This window comes from Vicugna pacos, chromosome 30 (genome assembly GCF_048564905.1).
Source record: "Vicugna pacos chromosome 30, VicPac4, whole genome shotgun sequence".
NCBI classification, from domain to species: Eukaryota; Metazoa; Chordata; class Mammalia; order Artiodactyla; family Camelidae; genus Vicugna; species Vicugna pacos.
The window spans coordinates 13,409,330-13,429,617 of NC_133016.1; the positions used below are offsets into that span (position 1 = coordinate 13,409,330).

The following is a 20,288-nucleotide window of genomic DNA, read 5'->3' on the forward strand; positions in this document are numbered from 1 at the left end:
GTCCGTGGTTTGGTAGGAAAGAGCAGTTTGGCAACCATGACTGGTCATTAAGAACTATTTATGTGTTTTGAAAGAGATCATAAATATTGAGATGTAGTTTATTCTATTTTTTAGAATTGCGAAGTATTATTAAAACCTTAGGTTTTGAACAAGTCACTGCGTTAGTTTTGAATTTGCCAGACCTTGTGTTCTGCAACTGGGGCAGGATGTTTGGAGCCTCTTTTACATGGAAATTGCTGGCTGACCTGTCTCAAGGTCTGCCTAATGACAGGCTGTGTTCTCCAACACAAGTTCTTAAAATGATCTCATTACCTGTCTTCACTTCTAAGATTCTTAAGATCTAGATAAAACTCATAATTCTCTAAGTTGAGCATATGATTTAATGACTGTTAGAAGGATGGATAAAATTGGAACCTTCCTTTTCATCCATTCTGGAAACCCGCCCCCCCCACCTCCAAAAAACCAGAAAACACTTGTGTGTCTTAAGGTCTCAGCTGGCCATGAATAAGCCTTTGAAAGTGTAATAGTATCTGAGCTAAAACACTTTTGATTGCAAGTACTGGAGAACAACCGAAGTCAGCTTAAGACAAAAAGAAATTTATTTTAAGATACAGATATGTCTTGTGCTGCTCAAGAAGCCAGGCCTCAGGAAAATGCTAGAACCAGGACCTGGTGCTACACAGGAACCCAGCGTCTGTTGTCTCTCTCACCCTCTCTCTAAACTACTTTATTCTCTGCCCCCCAGAAAGAAGGATAGCCATCCCATCCTAATTCCAAAATGCCAAGAGCGACTGGCCCAGCTCAGGTTTTCTATCAGCCAGGGTGTAATACAGGAAACAGACCTCTTTAGGTACTTTAAGCCGGAAGTGATTAATACAAGGGACTAGGTTCCCATGAAATTCTGGAGGGACTGAAGCAGCAGGTTTTAGGCTTTGTAATGTCTGTGTCACTCACCAGAGAAGCTTCTAGCTTTGAGGCTCCTCTGAAGAGCTTTTCAATTGAGAAGCCTTCGCAGTGGTTTATCAACATTTGGGCAGCTGGAGAATGGATAAGAATTCTGCTGCAGAATGTCAGAATGGGAAGAGATGCTGGGCTCTGATTCACTTCTGCTTCCAAGTCACAAGTGAGTCCAAACAGTGGAACCGAATTCACAAAGAACCCAGCTGCAAAGGAGTCTGAGCGATGTAGCGTTTTTTTTTATTTGCTTTCCCACCTCTCCAGTTAGAATAAGGGGAGAATGAAGGTTAAGAGCCAGTTCATAGTATCTACCAGATTATATACCTGCTCTTGGCTGACTCAGCTGTGGCCAGGGAGGCAGGGACACAGGGTACACATGGGTACCTGGGACTCACCTTGTGGGTGGGAAGGATGGCTTATGAGCTGGGCAGATAATCCAAATGGCATTTACCACTCACCTGAGGTCCTTTCACAAATATTTATGAAGGCTCAACCATGTGCTCTGTTTGGCAACTTGTTCCTCTGACTTTGAGTTGAGTTCAGAAGCTGAAGGTAGGGGATGGTGAGCAAGAGTTTCCATATGTATTGTTTCATGAATGTTTTTTTTCTTTCCTGTATTGCTACTAAACATTTTTATCATCTCAATGTTTTGCCCCAAAATAAGCTTATGATTCACAGTATCCTCTCCCTCGGCCCCACAGCTGCCCACATTGGTGTTGGAATAAGTGGACAGGAAGGCATGCAAGCTGTCATGTCAAGTGACTACTCCTTTGCCCAGTTCAGATATCTGCAGAGACTGCTGCTGGTGCACGGCCGGTGGTCTTACATAAGGATGTGCAAGTTCCTGCGATACTTCTTCTATAAAAACTTTGCATTTACTTTGGTTCATTTCTGGTACTCCTTCTTCAATGGGTACTCTGCACAGGTAACGTATCATCGTCGTCCTGTTATTATAGGAGTAGACCTCTTAGCATGAATACAACTACTTCTGAAAAAAAAATGTATTTTTTCCCTCCATATTTGCAGCTTTGGTGCTTTCTCTCTTTATAGTTGAAGCACAGACTAATTAAGTTTATGGATTGCTTTTCTAAAAAGTTTCTGGTACTTAAAGGCAAAATATGTTTAAAGAAGGTAGGATTTGTTTCTGTTCTATTGGCTTTATGTTTATGTGTTTTTGCCTTCACCTTAAGGTTTCCTAAGTTACCTTGCCATTAAGAATAGTGAATAACAACAGTTGGAGGGTACAGCTCAGTGGGAGAGCATGTGTTTAGCATGCACGAGGGTCCAGGGTTCAATCTCCAGTACCTCCATTTAAAAAAACAATAATTAAAAAAAATTTTTTAAAGGATAGTGACAACTGTTCAACTTTGAACCAACTGTTCAAATTTTAAGTATAAAATTATATTGTGCCCAAGGCTGAAGGGATTATGTAAGTTTTGGATGATAACAGATCTATTATCACATCTCCATTTGTTGTTGGTTTATTTTTATTTTTGCTGAAATGGAAGTGGGGGGCATATCTAACATGTTAAAAAAAATGGTGATATAGCAGAAAAATACCATTAGTAACAAATGAACCTAAGTCAGTGCCTGTGGTTGTCCAGACCTCTCTGACGCTGTGCCACAGACAAACGGCATCAGAGGAGGCCAGGAGTGACCTTGAGCAGGGCTGGGGCCTTCTTCCAGTTTGGTGCAGGACTGTAAATCACTGCTGGCGCCAAGTGAGCCCGGTTTCCTCTATCCCATCCAGACGACTGGTCTGTGCACAGCCTTGCTTATCCCTTTCAGAAGCATCTTTCTTATATTCAAATTCTGTTTTATAAAGTGTTTAAATGGGAATGCTGGACTGGCAGGGTAAAAGCAAGGTGAGTGGTACTTACGTGCTTCTGAACCAGTTGTGTGTAATCTAATTAATTAAAAGGAAGAACACTGATTTGTTTTCCAGCAGCAGTAAAATAGACCGGACTCCTTTTCCACAAACTTTTGGCGTATACTTCACCATTTATTTTAGGGGGAGAAGTAGTTTCTGTGGAAAAAGCCCTTTGATTCTCCCCATTCCGTAAAAACAAACTCATTGCTCTTGCTGGTGTCGCGGAGGGGTGTCTGCTCTCACGGGGCGCATCCCTGCTTTCAGAGGGTAGGCTGACTAGACAGGCAGGCATTTCCTGGTCGGTGACACAGACCCTGTCTCCCCCCAGACTGCCTACGAGGACTGGTTCATCACCCTGTACAACTTGCTGTACTCCAGCCTGCCCGTCCTCCTCATGGGGCTGCTCGACCAGGTAGGAGCCCCGCGCCCAGAGGGACGCGTCTGGACAGCTGCCTGCCTGCGCGAGAGGTTCAGAGCGAACATTTCAGTGCATTCTTTTGGTTTTCACTTCTTTCTGAGTAAACCCTATGTTATTTCTGCTGTCAGGCAACAAGAGTAACTGCGGTGCTGCTTGCTTTTATAGGAAGAAAAGAGGATTTCTGTGCCTGGGTTGAATTCATTGACAAAAGAGTTCATTATACTCCTTTTGGACACTAAGACTTTCTTGTTAAGATACCTAACAGTATGTTTCTATAATAATCACTTACACATTTTAAAAGTCAATTATTTTAATACTTCCCCAAACTTATGTGTTTAATTCCTAAATTAGTCCACATTCTTCCTAGTAGCAATTCTTAGAGAAAGTGCTCTTGTGAACAAAAATAATAATTTGGAATAAACTCATCAACTTGTATGTGAAAATGCTTCCCCCCAAAATTAGAAACAGCATACTCTCTCAGGAGGTAAAAACAGGCTCCCTGTACTTTTTTCCTAAACATTACTAAGTTGCTTTCTGTAAGTGGCAAAATAATACATTTCTACCTAGTCTCTCTCAGAATTAAATATCAAATAATGGTGGACCGACTACAGTAATGAGGTGGTTCTCTGAATACTGAACTTACTCAGGATTTATCACCTTGTTTAGTTTTTGCCTTCCTAAAACTTAGCAAGTTGAAACTCCTTGTGAGATAGAAGCTGTCATGTATCTCTGAGTTCTTTGATACTGGTGGACAGCACACAACTCTTAATTTTTCTGTTTTCCCCTGAAGGATGTGAGTGACAAACTGAGCCTCCGCTTCCCTGGGTTATATGTGGTTGGACAGAGAGACTTACTATTCAACTACAGGAGATTCTTCGTAAGCTTGTTGCATGGAGTTTTAACATCAATGATCCTCTTCTTCATACCTCTTGGAGCTTATCTGCAAACCGTGGGACAGGATGGAGAGGCGCCTTCAGACTACCAGTCTTTTGCTGTCACGATTGCCTCTGCTCTTATAATAACAGTCAATTTCCAGGTACGCGAAATCGACGGTTTTCAGTATCTGTTGGTACCCGTATTTCTGTAGGGAGACCAGCATGCGCATCTTCCTGGCTCCCATTTTCCTCCACGCGAGCCTCTGCCGCTTACAAATATGAATGAATGCTATTTTCATCCCTTATACCAAGCACATTTCCTGTTTCTTGCCTGAGCCAAGGATAGTTTGATTGCTCAGTATTTAAGCCAAATCATGCCTAAATTGCTGAATTCTATTTTCAGAATCCCTGGATCCTTTATTTCTTGCTAACTCCCCAAAATGAGTGCTCTGTTTTTCTTTGGTTTCCCAACAGATTGGCTTGGATACTTCTTACTGGACTTTTGTGAATGCTTTTTCAATTTTTGGAAGCATTGCACTTTACTTTGGCATCATGTTTGACTTTCATAGTGCTGGAATACATGTTCTCTTTCCATCTGCATTTCAATTTACAGGTTGGTATTTTCTAAATTCCAAAAATAAATGAATAGAAAATGTCATTAGCTTAGATTCTGACATAACTTCTAAGTAAGTAAAAATAAAGTGTAAATTACTGCTCATTAAAATTAACATCCTGACCAGAAACTGAATGGTAGTGGTGCACTGGAAGGGTGGTGATGATGGGAGGAAAGAGAATTAGAATAACTTAAAGTTATTGTGCCTTTTTTTTCTTCCATAAAACCTAATATTGATAGGTTATTGGGAAATTGAGACTATATGTATTGCTGGTAACACTATAATATAGTTTAACCTTTCTAAAACACTACCTGGAAATACATAATGAACTTTAAGCTAAAAAACACCAAATTTTGGAAAGGTAATATGTATAAAGACTGTATCACTACAATGTTTCTAATTGTTGTTTTTTCTTTTTAATTGAAAATAACCCAAAGACCTAAGAATATCAAATTAGCTAAACAAACTATGAATCCCATATGATGGAATTCCAGAACTCATAGTTGACTACATCATTGGAAGTATACATGCAGAGCAATAAGTAAACTTATGGAAAACAGTTTACAGCTGTATAAAATACGTGACAAACTGCCAAAATGCTCGAGTGAATTTGAACTGATAAATATCATAAATTTATAAATAGCACAAATTGGAATTTATGAACTTATTATGGATAGAGTAGCTTGGATTCACAGTGGGGGGAAAAAATCCCCATAAACTCATTTCCCTGTAAAAGATTAGTTTTTTGTTTGTTTTTTTATGACCAGTTGTTGGGTTATAAAAGACAGTTGCTGTGGTAACCCTCTTCTTTTTGGGACCGAGCTCACTTTTTTATGATTGTGTTCTTTACTAACTCTGTGTTTTAAAATTTTAGTAACCAGTTACTTAGAGTATTCCTACAGGGAGTATTTTTTTAAACCCATTTAGCAGTACAAAAACCACATTTAAAAAACAAAGGCTATTCTTTTTATAAATTCATGGTGTAAGGGTAGAAAATATTGTGACAAATTTGGCTCTAGTTTTAAAATTGAGTAGTATATATATGATTACCTGGTTGTATTAGAGAACTGAATTTGTTACTTCCTCTAACATAAAAAAACTAGAAGCTGAATTGCAGTGGAAAAAGCCTGGCTCTAGTCAGATGAATGTGGGTTTTAATTCAGGAGTTGCCATAATTTGTTCTGTTACTTTGGGCAAATTTCTTTACTTATCCGTAACTCAGTTTTTTTATGTCATAAAGAGGGCAATACTCATCTCTCAGAACTGATTACATGGCATGATCTGTATAAAACATCTAGTACCAGGCTTACCTACCACAAATGGTAATGCCCATTTTTAAAATGTGGAGTTTCTAATCAAAACTATAAATCAAAAAGTGCTTAACTTCCTGAAAAACTTCAGAAGGATAAATTGCCTCCTTTTGTGTTTTAAATCAATGCAGTGTCAACAAATGTATATAAGTCAATGCAAAAGGAAAAAAATAAAGTACACTTGTCTTGTCCTAAAGAATTTACCTTCCTAATTTTGCTGCCTTTAATCTGACATTTTGAAATGTTCATTCCCGGAACAGTGATGGGATGTTTTGGGGAGGGCAACCTGGTTGTTAAAGCTTACTGTAGAGAATCCATTTCTGGACTGCGGAATATTAACTATGTCCTTGGGAATGAAAGGACCCCTGTGACTCATGCTCTGTGTTTTTCCCAGGCACAGCTTCAAATGCTCTGAGACAGCCGTACATTTGGTTGACCATCATCTTGACCGTTGCTGTGTGCTTGCTGCCTGTCATTGCCATACGTTTCCTGTCCATGACCATTTGGCCATCAGAAAGTGACAAGGTATAGAAAAAAGTCTTCTCCTAACTGAGTCCCTCTTGCAGAAATCAAAGCATTTCCCCAAAGCAGCTTTCCTGCAAAATTCTAAGCTCTTGGGAAGTTTGGTATGAACGTTTTTTATGACTACGTCTCATTGCTTGCTTTTTTTTTTTTTTTTTTTTCTTACCATGCTGAGATTTTTTGCAACCTAGCATGATCCTTTCTTACCGATGCTGTCGTGGAGATGAGACCATCGGTCAGAGACAGTGAACTTTATAACTAACAGCAAGAGCTGCCAGGGTTAACTTTTGTATCCATTCACTAATCTCAGATGAATACACAGAGTGAAATATTGATGCCTGCAGAAGCAGTGGGCTGTTAATAGGAAGAAAGTTTTAGGCATGGTGAAACACTAATTATATTAGTATCTTTATGTATTACTTATTAGAATCACTTATTTATTAGTATCTTTAAATAGGATAAGTATATCATGACTCAAGTTTACTTGCTGCAGAAACAGTCATGTGAAATGACATGGGAAAAAATGACCATTGTGTTTCCATTTTTCCTTCCACTTCTATTGATATATAATTGGTGTAGAATTGCTTGCTTTTTATTACAAAAATTATCACATATAAAAAAGAATGGTATGGAAAATACAATAATGAACCCCCATATATCTAGCTTCTCAATTTAACAATTATATTATTAATATTTTGCTAAGTGGAGATTCATTTAAAGGAGAATGTCACCTTGTGGCAGAGTCATTCCAGCTACAAGTAACAGAAAGCTGTGGCTCAAAATGGTTTAATAGTAAAGTATCACCTCTGTTCACATCCTAATTACGCTTCAGGCTCAGTTGAGGAGACTGAGGTTCTTTCCACGTCCTGTACTGTTTTCACTATTAGCTTCATCTGGCAGCTGGAAGATGGCATTGCATCCTGACATGTCAACATCCAGGGGAAGATTTTTAAAAGACTGATTATTCTGTAGCTTTCCCTTAGGAGCCTTGGAACTTTTAAAGGAAGGGCCCAACACACATCCCTCAGTTCTCACTAGCCAGTATGGTCTCACATGCCTATTCCTCGACTAGTAGGGAGCAAGGGAGATCGGTCAGCCCCACCCCTGGGAGTGGCATCCACATGCCAGAAGGAGGGTGGTACCTGAACAAACTCTTATTTCTATCAGAAAGGAGAGAGAGCAGATGCTAGGTAGGCAAGCTTCAGTATCCCTTCGATCTCCCTCTTCCGTTGACAAGAGGATGCAGCAGCAACACAGGAAAGAAACTAACAAATCTTTTCTTAAACCTGTACCAGTTTATGAGTTGGAAAGAGCACTAGTTTAGGAGTGGGAAACCGGGCTCTCCCTTTTCTAGCTTTGAGAGCTAGGAAATATCACGTAACCTGTCCCCCTCCATTTCCTTGTCTATGAAGCGAAGATGGTTAGCCAGCCCAAGATGAGGCAGGGGTCAAAAAGCCTAGGAGAGGTGCCCCATCAGTATGACCCGGCTCCCTTCGCCATCACAGACCTTTACCTCCATTCAGTCCACCAGCTCTTTTTGACCCTGCCCCATCTCTCCCTCTTCTGTAGATTCAGAAGCATCGCAAGCGATTAAAAGCCGAAGAGCAGTGGAAGCGGCGGCAGAGCGTGTTCCGCCGGGGCATGTCTACGCGGCGCTCTGCCTATGCTTTCTCCCACCAGCCGGGCTACGCCGACCTCATTTCCTCCGGGCGTAGCATCCGCAAAAAGCGCTCTCCTCTGGATGGAGTCATAGCCGATGGAACGGCAGAATACAGGCGAACTGTGGAGAGCTGATGCACTGCCCTCCAGGTGGCCAGTAACAAGACAGTCATACAAAGGAAATGTCTGTTTTTTTAAATAAGAAACTCTCAGGACTTTTTAAAACTGAATTTGTCACGAGGATGTTGAAGACAATCACCTTTGTAACAAGCTACTTGGGTTGGACTACTGCAATAGCAAAGCCAAGATCTTTTTAAAAGCCCTATTATTGGACTGCTGATGTTATGTTTCAAAGTGAACATTTTAACCTAGTCTCAATCTAGGACAACAGAATTAGAAAACGTCTTATATTTCAATTCCAATGGTATTCATTATAAAATTACAATTAGATTTTTCAGACTGGGATTGTCAGCATGAACTTCCCAGAGGCTCCTTTTTTCCCTAGAGGCTACCTTATTAACAAAGATCTTTTATTTATAATGGTAATGACAAAAGATTCATGAACCTTCATCACCTAGAAGCTAAGGTGGTCTGATGATTTTCTGAGTTGATAATGGGCTGCATGGTTTCATGTTCTCATATTGGTTTAATAATTCAGTTCAATCAACGAAAATTACTTCACATTTCATAGGTACAATGTTTTGGTTTACTACCAGGTTAAAGAGCACATTCTATACGTTTACCCTTACTAGTGTATATTATTTCAGCCCCTTCTTGTAGTACCAAGTGAGTTTATTTTCTACTTTCATTTTTAAAAATGCATTTAAATATGTATGGGCTTTTTTAAAAAAGCTTTTAAAAACTGAGGGTATCAGTGATAAACTGCAGAATATTTTGCAAAGCTTTCTTTTGAAAAGCAACCTTTGTGCCTGCCCTATATGTATTTTATAAGGGATTTGAACAGAGACCTCACTCTTTCACTTGTCTTATATTTGGAATGAAAAGGCTGTTGGTAGCCATATTTCTAAGATTAGCAGTGTATCCTTTTAAAATTGGAGATAACTTTAGGCAATTATGGAAACTATCCTCAAGGAGGTAAAAGTTACTCAGAGGCTTTCCCATTCTGTGTGTATCACACACCAGTTTCCATATTTCAGTAAAGATACAGAAGTGTTTTCAATAATTCTGTTCTTTACCATTAGGCTGTGAATGTTCACAACATCTATTCCTTTAAACTCCTATGAGGAAATCACAGCATGTATATAGTTCATTTTCTAGGTGTGATAAAAGAATGTATAGCTCTTTATGCTATGGAAGTAAACTTCTGGAGGTTTACAACTTTTATCTTGTAAATAGAAAAATTGTAAGTTTTTTTTTTTTTTTTGTAAAGGAAAGTTAGCTTGTGTGATTCTTTCAGTTTCAGATTTCTCTCCTGTTTTGAGAATTGTGGGAAAGGTTGACAATGCAAATGTGTCAAAGACTTACATGGTTGGGTGCAATATCAACAATTTTAAAATGCAAATTGCTTTGGATAAATTATTTCTATATTCTGTAAATCTGAGATTAATATATATTGTATATTTTTGTATAAATGCTTTAGTAAAATCTTTGGGAAGTACAATCTTTTAAAATCTTTTTTAAGTTGCGTTATTTATTTTAAAGTGGGGTAGATGACAGAAGAATCTAGGCCTGCATGGTTTCTAAAGGAACACTGGGTTCCTCTGGTGCTGAGAAGGAAGTTACGGCAGGGCACTAAGCGTTGCGGGGTGAAGTGGCTGAGAAAAGGGTGTCGGACTACAGAGGCAGATGCTATGGGTTTATTGTTGGTAAGCGCAACTGTCCAGGGAGGGTGCATCTTAGGATATGAGATAGAGGACAGTTTTTCCAAGTGACTTCAACTCTTTGGAGACACCATAAAAGCAAAGTAACCCCTGACCAAATGTTGGGAATGGGAAGTGAGTAGACAGTCTAGAAATACATGGTGACTGACTGGCAGAAAAATGATCAAAGGAGAATTACGATGCTGAAGGGCAGGAGAGCAGGTTAAGGAAGAGGAGGGACGTCTGAAGCTGGAGGAGGGCTGAGTCTGAGCTGGCTGCAGGACAGATGGTCAGCTCCTGGACAGTAAGGGAAGTGGTGACCACGACACAGAGGAGGTTCTCTGCAGGAGGACAGAGATGGGGGACTTCTTTGGGAAGTATAATTAGCAGCAGGTGATGAGAGAATAGTAGTCTAGGGGTGTTTTGTAAGGTAGGAATTCAGCACTCCCCCTTTGCTATTCTACAACAGCCAGCCTACTTCTGCAGCAGAAGTGCATGTCTACAGCAGGGCAACCACTTGGAAATGGGGTGGGACGAGATGGGACAGATTATGAGCCCCTGCAATAGAAATGATATGAGAAAACCAGGACAGACCTGGGAGATGGTCCATTAAAGAAAACAAACAAAACATTAAAGGCCATTTTTTTGTCTGAGGATATACCACTGTATGTAATTTGGTTGAGGAACGTTTGCAACCAAAGAGCACCACCTAAAGGTTCCTATCGATGTTCAGTACCAGAAACTGTTCGGCAATAATACTTGATGGGGAGAAAATGGTTTTTAAGAGACTCCAATGTGATAGCAAAATGTACCCTAATGGAATCCAAATATGTTTTAACAGTTGCTGCCTTCCTGTGATGTGAATGAAGCTCAGGAAAATTGTAAGACAGCTTCTAAAAGTCTTGTCAGAATCTGCTAGTAAGTTATGGCTGCAATAAAACTTCTGGTGCATTTATAAATACAAAAATGCCTGTCAAAACACTGAAAGGGAAACTAAGCACGTCTCAGGAAAAAGTGGAGGTTGAGCCCTTAAAAATAAATACTGTAAAAATTATTTTCTTGACTTGAATAGTCATTTTGCCAAAGGTGTATAAGTAAATGGCTTATAAGCATATGAAAACATACTCAACATCGTTAGACATTAGGAAGTCCAAATCAAAACATAATGAGATACCGCTTCACACTCACTAGAATGACTATAAAAAAAAAAATAACAGAAGAAATAGAAGATAACAAGTGTTGACAAGGATGTGGAGAAACTGGAACCCACATCCATTGCAAATGGAAATGTTAAACACTGACCCCACTATGGAAGAGTGGCAGTTCCTACAATTAATAGAATTGCTATTTCCTCTGGAAAAAGCCCCACAAAACTAGCTTAAGGGGACTCCTCCACATCAGGCAAACAAGGAAGCAACACACACTGACTCGAGTAGGAGAGGCTGAGACACAATCTTGCTGAAATCGGCACCTGTGGTGCCAAAACCCCAGAGCTTCTCCACGAGGAGCGAAGAATTATAACCTGACACCGGGCACCGCAATATTTAAGACTTGCACCTAAGATGAGCCCCCAAAACATCTAGCTTTGAAAGCCAACGGGACTCCTTACCACCCCACAAGGCCATAGCAAACTGAAAAATGGCTCTTAAAGGGCTCACATCCTCAGACCCACCCATACTAGGACCCAGTACAGAAGGAAACTGAGATGCACCCAGACTTTATGCAAGGAGCTTATGTGCTTATGTTAAGGTGTTGGCCCAAGCGGCAGGCATATGACTCAACACACATCTAGGGGCCTGCTGGGGTGCTCTCCAAAAATGGAGGCTGGTGGACATCAACTTTGTTTTCTTCCTCTGCCTCGCTCCTGCCTGCAGGCAGCATCTTTTTTTTTTTTTTTAAATCTAAGGTCTAATCCCGCCCCCTGCCCACTGCCCTAGTTGGTGCCATCTTCACGGCCTCTCTGCCCAACTCCAGAGCTCCAGTTATCTCCCAGAGGGGAGCTTTTACATGCATTTGGTTTCTACATCTGGTGCCCCAGTTTTTGTGACTATAACCCAAGAGACACCCTTGATAGCCTACTTAGCTCTGATGGCCAGTGGGGTTTATGCTCATGGGTCCCACAGGACTGTAACCAACAGAGAAAGAGTTCTTAACTGGCTAACATCTCCAAGCAAGGGACAGAATACACATTCTTCTCAAGTGCACATGGGACATTCTCCAGGGCAGATCATTTGTTAGGCCACAAAATAAATCTTAATAAATTTAAGGACACTGAAATCATAGCAAACATACCACACAGTATAAAACTAGAAATCACAATCAAAAGAAGAAAACTGGAAAATTCACAAATATGTGACCATTAAATAACACTACCAACCAATGAGTCAAAGAAGAAATGAAAAGAGAAATTTAAAAAAAACTTGATACAAATGAAAATGGAATACAACATACCAAAACTTACAAGATATGCCAAATGCAGTCTGAAAAGTTCATAGAAATAAATGCCTACCTCAAGAAACAAAAATCTCAAATAAAGAAATTAACTTTACACCACCTCAAGGAACTAGAAAAAGAACAAAGCCAAAAGTTAGTATAAGAGAGAAAATAACAATGCTCAGAGTGGAAATAAATGAAATAGAGACCAAAAAATACTCCAGAAAAGATCAATGAAACTACGAACTGGTTTTTCAAAAATTCTTATTAAAAAAATTGACAAGACTTTAGTGAGACTCACCAAAAAGAGAGAGAGAGAAAACACAAGTAATAGATAAATTCAGAAATGAGAGAGGAGAAATTACACGTGATACTACAGAAATACAAAGGAACCTAAGAGACTACTACTACACCAACAAATTGGACAACACAGAAGAAATGGACAGTGTCTTATAAACATGTAACCTAACAAGACCAAATCATGAAGAAATAAAAAGTCTGAACAGACCAATTACTAATAAGGAGACTGAACTAGTAATTAAAAATCTCCCAACAACAACAAAAAAGTCTAGGATCAGATGGCTTCCTGGGTAAATTCTACCAAACACTAAAAGAATTAATGCCAATCTTTCTCAGTCATCCAACAAACAAGAAGAGGAAGGAACACTTCCAAACTCATTTTATAAGGCCAGTACTACCCTGATACTAAACCAGAAAAGGATACCACAAGAAAAGGAAATTACAGGTCAATATCCTTTACGAACATAAATGCAAAAACCCCAATAAAATATAGGCAAACAAAATTCAACAGTACATTAAAAGGATCATACATCATAATCGAGTGAGATTTATTCCAGGGATACAAAGATGGTTCAACATCTGCAAATCAATCAACGTGCTACAGCCAGGAACAAAAGGAAGGATGAAAATCACACGATCATCTTAATAGATGCAGAAAAAGCATCTGACAAAATTCAACATCCATTTATGATAAAAATTCTCAACAAAGTGTGTATAGAGGGAATGGACCTCAACATAATAAGGGCCATATATGACAAGCCCACAGCTAATATCATTCTCAATGGTGAAAAGCTGAAAGCTTTTCCTCAAAGATCAGGAGCAAGACAAGGATGCTACTGTTGCCACTTCTCTTAAACATAGATTTGGAAGTCCTAGCCAGAGCAATTAGGTAAGAAAAAGAAATAAAAGGCATCCAAATTGGAAAGGAAGTAGGAAAACTGTCAGTATTTGCCAATGACATGTTATACATAGGAAATTCTAAAGACTCCACCAAAAAAACTGTTAAAACTACTAAACAGAACAGTAAAGTTGCAGAATACAATATCAATACAGTTGACCCTTGAACAACATGGGTTTGAACTGCATAAATCCACTTATATGTGAAATTTTTTCAATAAAAACACAGTCCAGTACCACATGCTCCCAGTTGGTGGAATCCATGGATGTGGAGAGTCAACTTAAGTTATATGGAGAGTTTCGACTGTGTAGGGGTGTCAGTGCCCCAATTCCCATGGTGTTCAAGGGTTGATTCTACACAAAAATCAGTTGTGTTTCTATATACTAATAACTAAGTAGCAAAAAAAAAGAGAAATTAAGAAAACAATCCCATTTACGACTGCATCACAAAGAATAAAATGCCTAGGAATAAATTTAACCAAGGAGGTGAAAGACCTGTACACTGAAAACTAAAGTATTAATGAAAGAAATTGAAAAAGATACAAATCAATTCATAGATATTCCATCTCATGGGCTGGAAGAATTAATATTTTATAAATGTCAATACTACCAAAAGCAATCAACAGGTTCATTGCAATCACTATCAAAATTTCAATGGCATTTTTCACAGAAATAGAATAAACAATCTCAAAGTTTGTATAGACCCTCAAAAGACGTGAATAGCCAAACCAATCTTGAGAAAGAACAAGGCTGGAGGCATTATGCTCCCTGATTTCAAACAATATTATAAACAGTGTGGTACTGACATAAAACAGACACATCAAGCAATGGAACAGAATAGAGAGCCTATAAATAAACCCATGCATATGTGGTCAATTAATTTACCACAGAAAAGCCAAGGATATACAATAGAGAAAGGACAATCTCTTTAATAAATGGTGCCACATACAAAGAATGAATCTGGACCACTATCTTACACCACATACAAAAATAAACTCAAAATGCATTAAACATCTGAAAGTAAGACCTGAAACCATAAAACTCCTAGAAGAAAACACAAGTGGTAAGCTCCTTGATATCAGTCTTGGCAATAATATTTTTTTGGATTTAACACAAAAAGCAAGGGCAATAAAAGCAAAAATAAACAAGAGGGATTATGTCAAATTAAAAAACTCCTGCACAGCAAAGGACAATACTTAGTAGAAGAAAATATTTGCAAATCATTTTTCTGATATGGGGTTAATATTCAAAACATATTAAGAACTCGTGCAACTCAGTAGCAAAAACAAACAATACACCTTAAAAGTAGACATTTTTCCAGTGAAGACATACAGATGGCCAGCAGGTACATGAAAAGGTATTCAACATCACTAATTATCAGGAAAATGTAAATTAAAGCCACAATGAGGTATCACCTCACACCTGTTGCAACCACTATTGTGAAAAAGACAACAAACAAGCATTGGACAGGATGTGGAGAAAATGAACCCTGTCCACTGCTGGTGGGAATGTAAATTGGTGCAGCCACAATGGAAAACAGTATGGAGGTTCCTCAAAAATAAAAACAGAACTACCATATGATCCAACAATTTCATTTCTGAGTATTCATCCAAAGTAAATGAAAACACTATGTCAAAGAGATATCTGCACCCCCATGTTCACAGCAGCATTATTTACGACAGCCAAGACAGGGAAGCAAGCTAACTGTCCATCGATGGATGAATGGATAAAGACATTGTGCCATATATACACAATGGAATATTATTTAGCACTTAAAAATGAGGAAATACTGCCACTTTTGGCAACATGGATGGACCTTGAGAGCATTATGCAAGGTGAAATAAATCAAGCAGAAAAAGACAAATATTATATGATCTCAATTATATGTGGAATAAAAAAACCCACCAAAATCATAGAATTTTAAACCTAAAAAATATTTAATACAAATTAAAAGGGTGTGTTAATCCCTTAAAAAAATCATAGAAAAAGATCAGATTTGTGGTTATCAGGGGCTGGGAGTGGGGTGGGATTGGATGAAGGCAGTCAAAAGGTACAAACTTCCAGATACAAGAAAAAGAAGTAACAGGTATATGATGTTCTACATGATACATACAATTAACACTGCTGTACAATATATATGAAAGTTGTTAAGAGTAAATCCTAAGATCTCCCATCAAAGGAAAAAAAATTTTTTTTTATTTTTGAATCTATATGAGACAATGGATGTTAACTAAACTTACTGTGGTAATCATTTCACAATATATGTAAATCAAATCATCGTGGTGTACACTGTAAACGTGTACAGTTCTGTATGTTGATCAGATCTCAATAAAAACCGGGAGAAAAAACACAACATACGTATGGCAATAAAACTGGGAGAAAAAAACGATATACATACACCAATGATATAATATAGCACAGGAAAAGATGCTCAGTATCACTTAGTCATCAAGGAAATGTGTGAGGAAGATTACAAAGGGACATGAGAAAACTTTCCAGGGTGATGGATATGTTCACTATCTTGATTGTGGGAATGGCTTCAAATTGCACACTCTATAAATATGTGTAGTTGGTTGTGTATGATTTGTATGTCGAAGCTGTTTTAAAGAAAAAAAAAGTGAGGCGTGAGACTCTCAAAAATGGAATTATCTTTTCATACTTTTAACATCTTTTAAAAGTTTGGAACCATATGAATATATTACCCACTCCAAAAATGAAGTAACAAAAAAAAGAAATGATTCTTAAGCTAAAAATGGGTAGTCTGAGTTGGTATTTTTCCAGCTTCAGTTACAAATCCTCTCAAACTGAGAAACTTCCTAGCCCACAAATTCCTCACTAGATCAGCAACATTCAGCTCTTTATGTTGCCCCCTTGGATGACAGAATCCAGACATGAAGGCTTCCTGTTCATGGTTATAGACGGACAGCAGTGTTTTGTTAGGACATTTATATGTACATACATTTCCTCTGACCTTAGAAGAGTCTAACATCCTAAGGTCATGCCAAATAAGTGAGAGTGCCAATAAAATCTGAGCGTCTGTTCCAGATTCAAAGACCAGTATAGATCTGCTTCTATGCTGTCCATTTCAATGATCACCTAAGATGACCTCAGGAGTAAGATCCATAGGAAGAAATAACTCTCATAGTTTTTAAATTATCAGAAATTTGGTCTCAAAACATGAGTCAAATTTTAATGCAGCTGTTTACAATAAATATGAGAGGAAGGGAAATTCTAACATGGAGAGAAATCCAAACCTCACAACGAACTATGACAGTTAAAAACCCAGGGTGCTCCTGCCAAATGTACAATAGGGTCACTCACTCCAGATAACCTGTTTGTGATCTCCAGCTGGAGAGATTTTCGATGTTCCTTTGGCCCCTGAGGCTGTTCAACAGCAGCAATCGTTCTCGAAGAGCTGTCACAAGCCCTGGAATGTTTGTTTCTTTCCACCAAGGGATTAAAGATACTGGATCTGGATCACGAAGCCAACACGGGAGGGTTCCTTAGCCCAGCATTTCTCAGCAGGCGTCAATTCTCCCAAGTAATAGCAATCAACCTTTAGATTACAGGTTGATTTGCCAAATGGGAATCACCTTGCAGGTTCATTACAAAACGGCTGCTGAGCTAAGCTGTGTAATGAGAAAGCCAGTCTATGGAAATCCTATAGGAAGCTTCTGGTTACCATCTGCTTTGGGATTCTCATCCACCTTCAGCTTCCTTATTTAAATTTTGTGACTGACATAAATGTGGATGCTTAGTGAAGAGCTGAATAAAGGTAACACTATGGGGTAATTCTAAAGGTAGAGTTATGGTTCAAGTTTCCAGAATACCTGCATCAGGATCTTATCATTACAAACACCTTGGGTAAATGCAGACCCAGAGGAGCTCTTTTCAATTTACTGGGTTTGTCCAACACTGGAATATTTTTCAGGATTTTGTGGCTTGGAGTGAAAATACTTTCATGACCTGCCCCAACAGCAACACCCCCCCACCCCAAGTAAACCAAGAAATCATCACCCGGCCTCTGAGACCCTGGGAGCCTCAACGCCCACTAAACCGATACAATGATTGCTCTTTAAAATAACCTGGAGCAGTCCTTCCTCACTGCTTTCAGAGAACACAACTCACTCTGCTTTGAAAGCCTCCCCAGCTGCTTCTCCGTTTGACTCTGCCTTCACCTTTCTCAAAGGCTATTATTCCAAATCCCAAATTGCACCCAGGACAACTCAAAGAAACTAGCCCAGGCTGATGTGAACTATGCTTCTAAAAAGCAATGTCAGGACGGAACACACACAGCCTGCTGAAGTGCCGGGGGGCTGGGGTGGACCCCCAGAGCAAAAGGAAGCCAGGGAAGGCTGCCAGCTGGGGAGTGAAACGGTCAGGTTAATGTTTCTGAGTGTTTGCCCTGGTTGGAGTGTGGACATTAGACCACAGAACTAAGGAAGATACAGAAGACAGGAGGGAGGATACCACAGTGAGCCCTGAACAACCTGGGGTTTGGGGGCGCCAATCCCATGCAGCTAAAGATCTGAATATAGCTTTATAGTCAACCATCAGCAGTTTAACCAACCGCAGATGGTGTGGTACTGCAGTAGGTAATTACTGAAAATAATCCAGATGTCAGTTCAAACTCGTGTTATGAGTCAACTGTGCTTACACTGTACTAGAAGGAAAGGGTAGGTGATGAGGATGGAAAGTTTGACTTGTGAAGCAGGACCACCAGAGGGTGCCTATTTAATGGCTTGAAGCACTCAAGAGAGTTGGGGCAGTGGAAAGGATCTGCAAGGTCTGAGACTCTTTAAATACCGCCAGAGTTCACTGGGGGTGAGGGTGGGGGATGCGGCAGGCCCATCTGCAGCCCCCAGCACTCTGGCTGAAGGCTGGACGGTGGTTTGATTCATGCAGGATCGCGGAACAAAAAAACAATGATTAACTGTCAATACCATTGATACCCTAATTAAGAAGGCTCATTAGACGCCACGCACACACTAGGCATTTCTGTATTCACAGCAACTTTTCCGGAGGATCATTACCAGTTTACAGTTGAAAACTCTGCGGCTCAGAGAAATTAACGAAACTGACCAGTCACCGAGGCAGAAAGTGAAGAGCCCTGTGTTCCAGGGGTATCTAGTTTCAGAGTCCCAGGTGCACATAATCATTATTCATCCTCCTTACAGGACACCAGGGCTTTAAAATAATTGCATTCACTTTTGTTGTTTTAGGGCTGGATTACAGATAAAACCAGCAGTTTACCAACCTGAAGCAGCCTGTAAATCACTGAAATAAACTAACGGGAGCAAACCTAAGTGCTTAAATTTAGCTCTACAAGGAAAAGGAAAGTTAGGTTTTCAGTTTCTTAATAGCTTCATATTAACAATTTCCACTTCTGCTCTGCAATTTCAAACCGGCTTTAAATATTACTGACATTTTTTGATAGCTTGACGTCTTCGCTAATTAAACAAACACTTAGCCTCCTCTCCCCACCCCCCCCACCCCGGGTTCCCGGCCCTGGGAGGGGGAAGGGTACCCTAGAGGCGCTTACAGTGGTTTTTGCCTCTTCTCCCTCCGATATTGTTTTGAGAAGCAAAAAACCGAGTGCCTGAGAAAGCTCTAAGGACGCCTGTGGGTTGGCTCGGAAATAGGGAAAAGGAGTGCTCTGGCGACAAGCCCAAGCCGGAAGCTTCCCTGCTTACTTGTAGGTACTGCGCGGAGCCGGAGACGGAGAAACCGGTGTGAAACGCGGAAGTGCCCGGAGACAAAATGGCGGCGTCGGTTTTTAGGTCAAGTCAGCGGCCGGCTACGGTGGCCCAGGGGGGCCATTATAGTATTAGAGTCTCAATTCGCTTCTGGTTCCTGGTGACGTGAAGGGACTTAAAACACAAGACTAGAAAAATCCTCAGCGAGCGTAGGGGCAGAACACCGAGGACCGCGAGAAGAGGCCGCCCCTAGCTGGCCAGAGTCGGATTAGGAGAGAAGAGCAGTGCCATTCATTGAAGGTTTTCATTCGTTTATTCATTCATTCACTCGTGAGCACCGACACCCTTCAGTTTGTTCTTGGAGGTGACCCTTTCAGCGATGCTCATGAAGGGAGAGGTTGGACTAAACAAGACAGTCCGCCCAACAGATTGTTCCCAAGCGCTTAGTGAGTGCAAGGTTCCGGGCTAAGTGCCTAGGATGGCATCTTACCTACAATCTGGTGGTGACACGTACTACGGGCCACCTACAGGCACAGCGAGCAGAAGCAAGGACAATGCTGGCTGCAGGTGAATGAGAGAGAATCGCCCTGGGAAAGAGGCGGGGCGACCTCACCACTTCGTTCTTATTTCTGGGGGTAGAGACTGAGGGTGGTGGGCAGAGGGGCTGGTCTGCAGTAGCCCTGGAGCTGTGTTCCCTTCCCCCACTTCCATTTCCTGGGATTCTCACTGGTGATAGGAGACGCTATCCTTCCTTTGAGAAACGAACAGTAAATATTCCTGCCTGCTGGCCTCAGTGTGGGTCATAGACATAGCAATTATTTCATGGCAAGAAAAATACCTGGAGAACGGGGGTTGTTGGGTGGGGATATATCTCAGGTGGTAGAGCACATGCTTAGCATGCACGAGGTCCTGGGTTC

General features: G+C 40.1%; 1 protein-coding gene and 1 long non-coding RNA gene across 5 annotated transcripts in view; one reads left to right on the forward strand and one right to left on the reverse strand.

Moving 5' to 3' along the window:
• Positions 1-8,446, forward strand: part of ATP8B1 (ATPase phospholipid transporting 8B1) — a 100,828-nt gene extending 92,382 nt beyond the window's left edge. For all 3 annotated transcript variants that reach the window (XM_006205747.4, XM_072952151.1, XM_031692405.2), the window contains exons 23-28: positions 1,659-1,882; positions 3,156-3,239; positions 4,036-4,281; positions 4,595-4,733; positions 6,439-6,569; positions 8,136-8,446. In XM_006205747.4, the coding sequence (XP_006205809.2) occupies positions 1,659-1,882; positions 3,156-3,239; positions 4,036-4,281; positions 4,595-4,733; positions 6,439-6,569; positions 8,136-8,360 (1,049 nt within the window). In that variant the 3' untranslated portion in view covers positions 8,361-8,446. The remainder of the gene's footprint in view (positions 1-1,658; positions 1,883-3,155; positions 3,240-4,035; positions 4,282-4,594; positions 4,734-6,438; positions 6,570-8,135) is intronic.
• LOC116286078 (uncharacterized) lies at positions 577-19,452 on the reverse strand. 2 transcript variants are annotated; one of them, XR_004195840.2, is made up of 3 exons: positions 19,369-19,452; positions 4,100-4,744; positions 577-1,901 (listed from the first exon to the last, which is right to left on the reverse strand). It is a non-coding gene; the product is annotated as an uncharacterized lncRNA (long non-coding RNA). The 2 variants fall into 2 exon arrangements; XR_012065703.1 differs by lacking the exon at positions 577-1,901 and having other exon boundaries at positions 2,929-4,744.
• Positions 19,453-20,288: the final 836 nt, after the last annotated feature.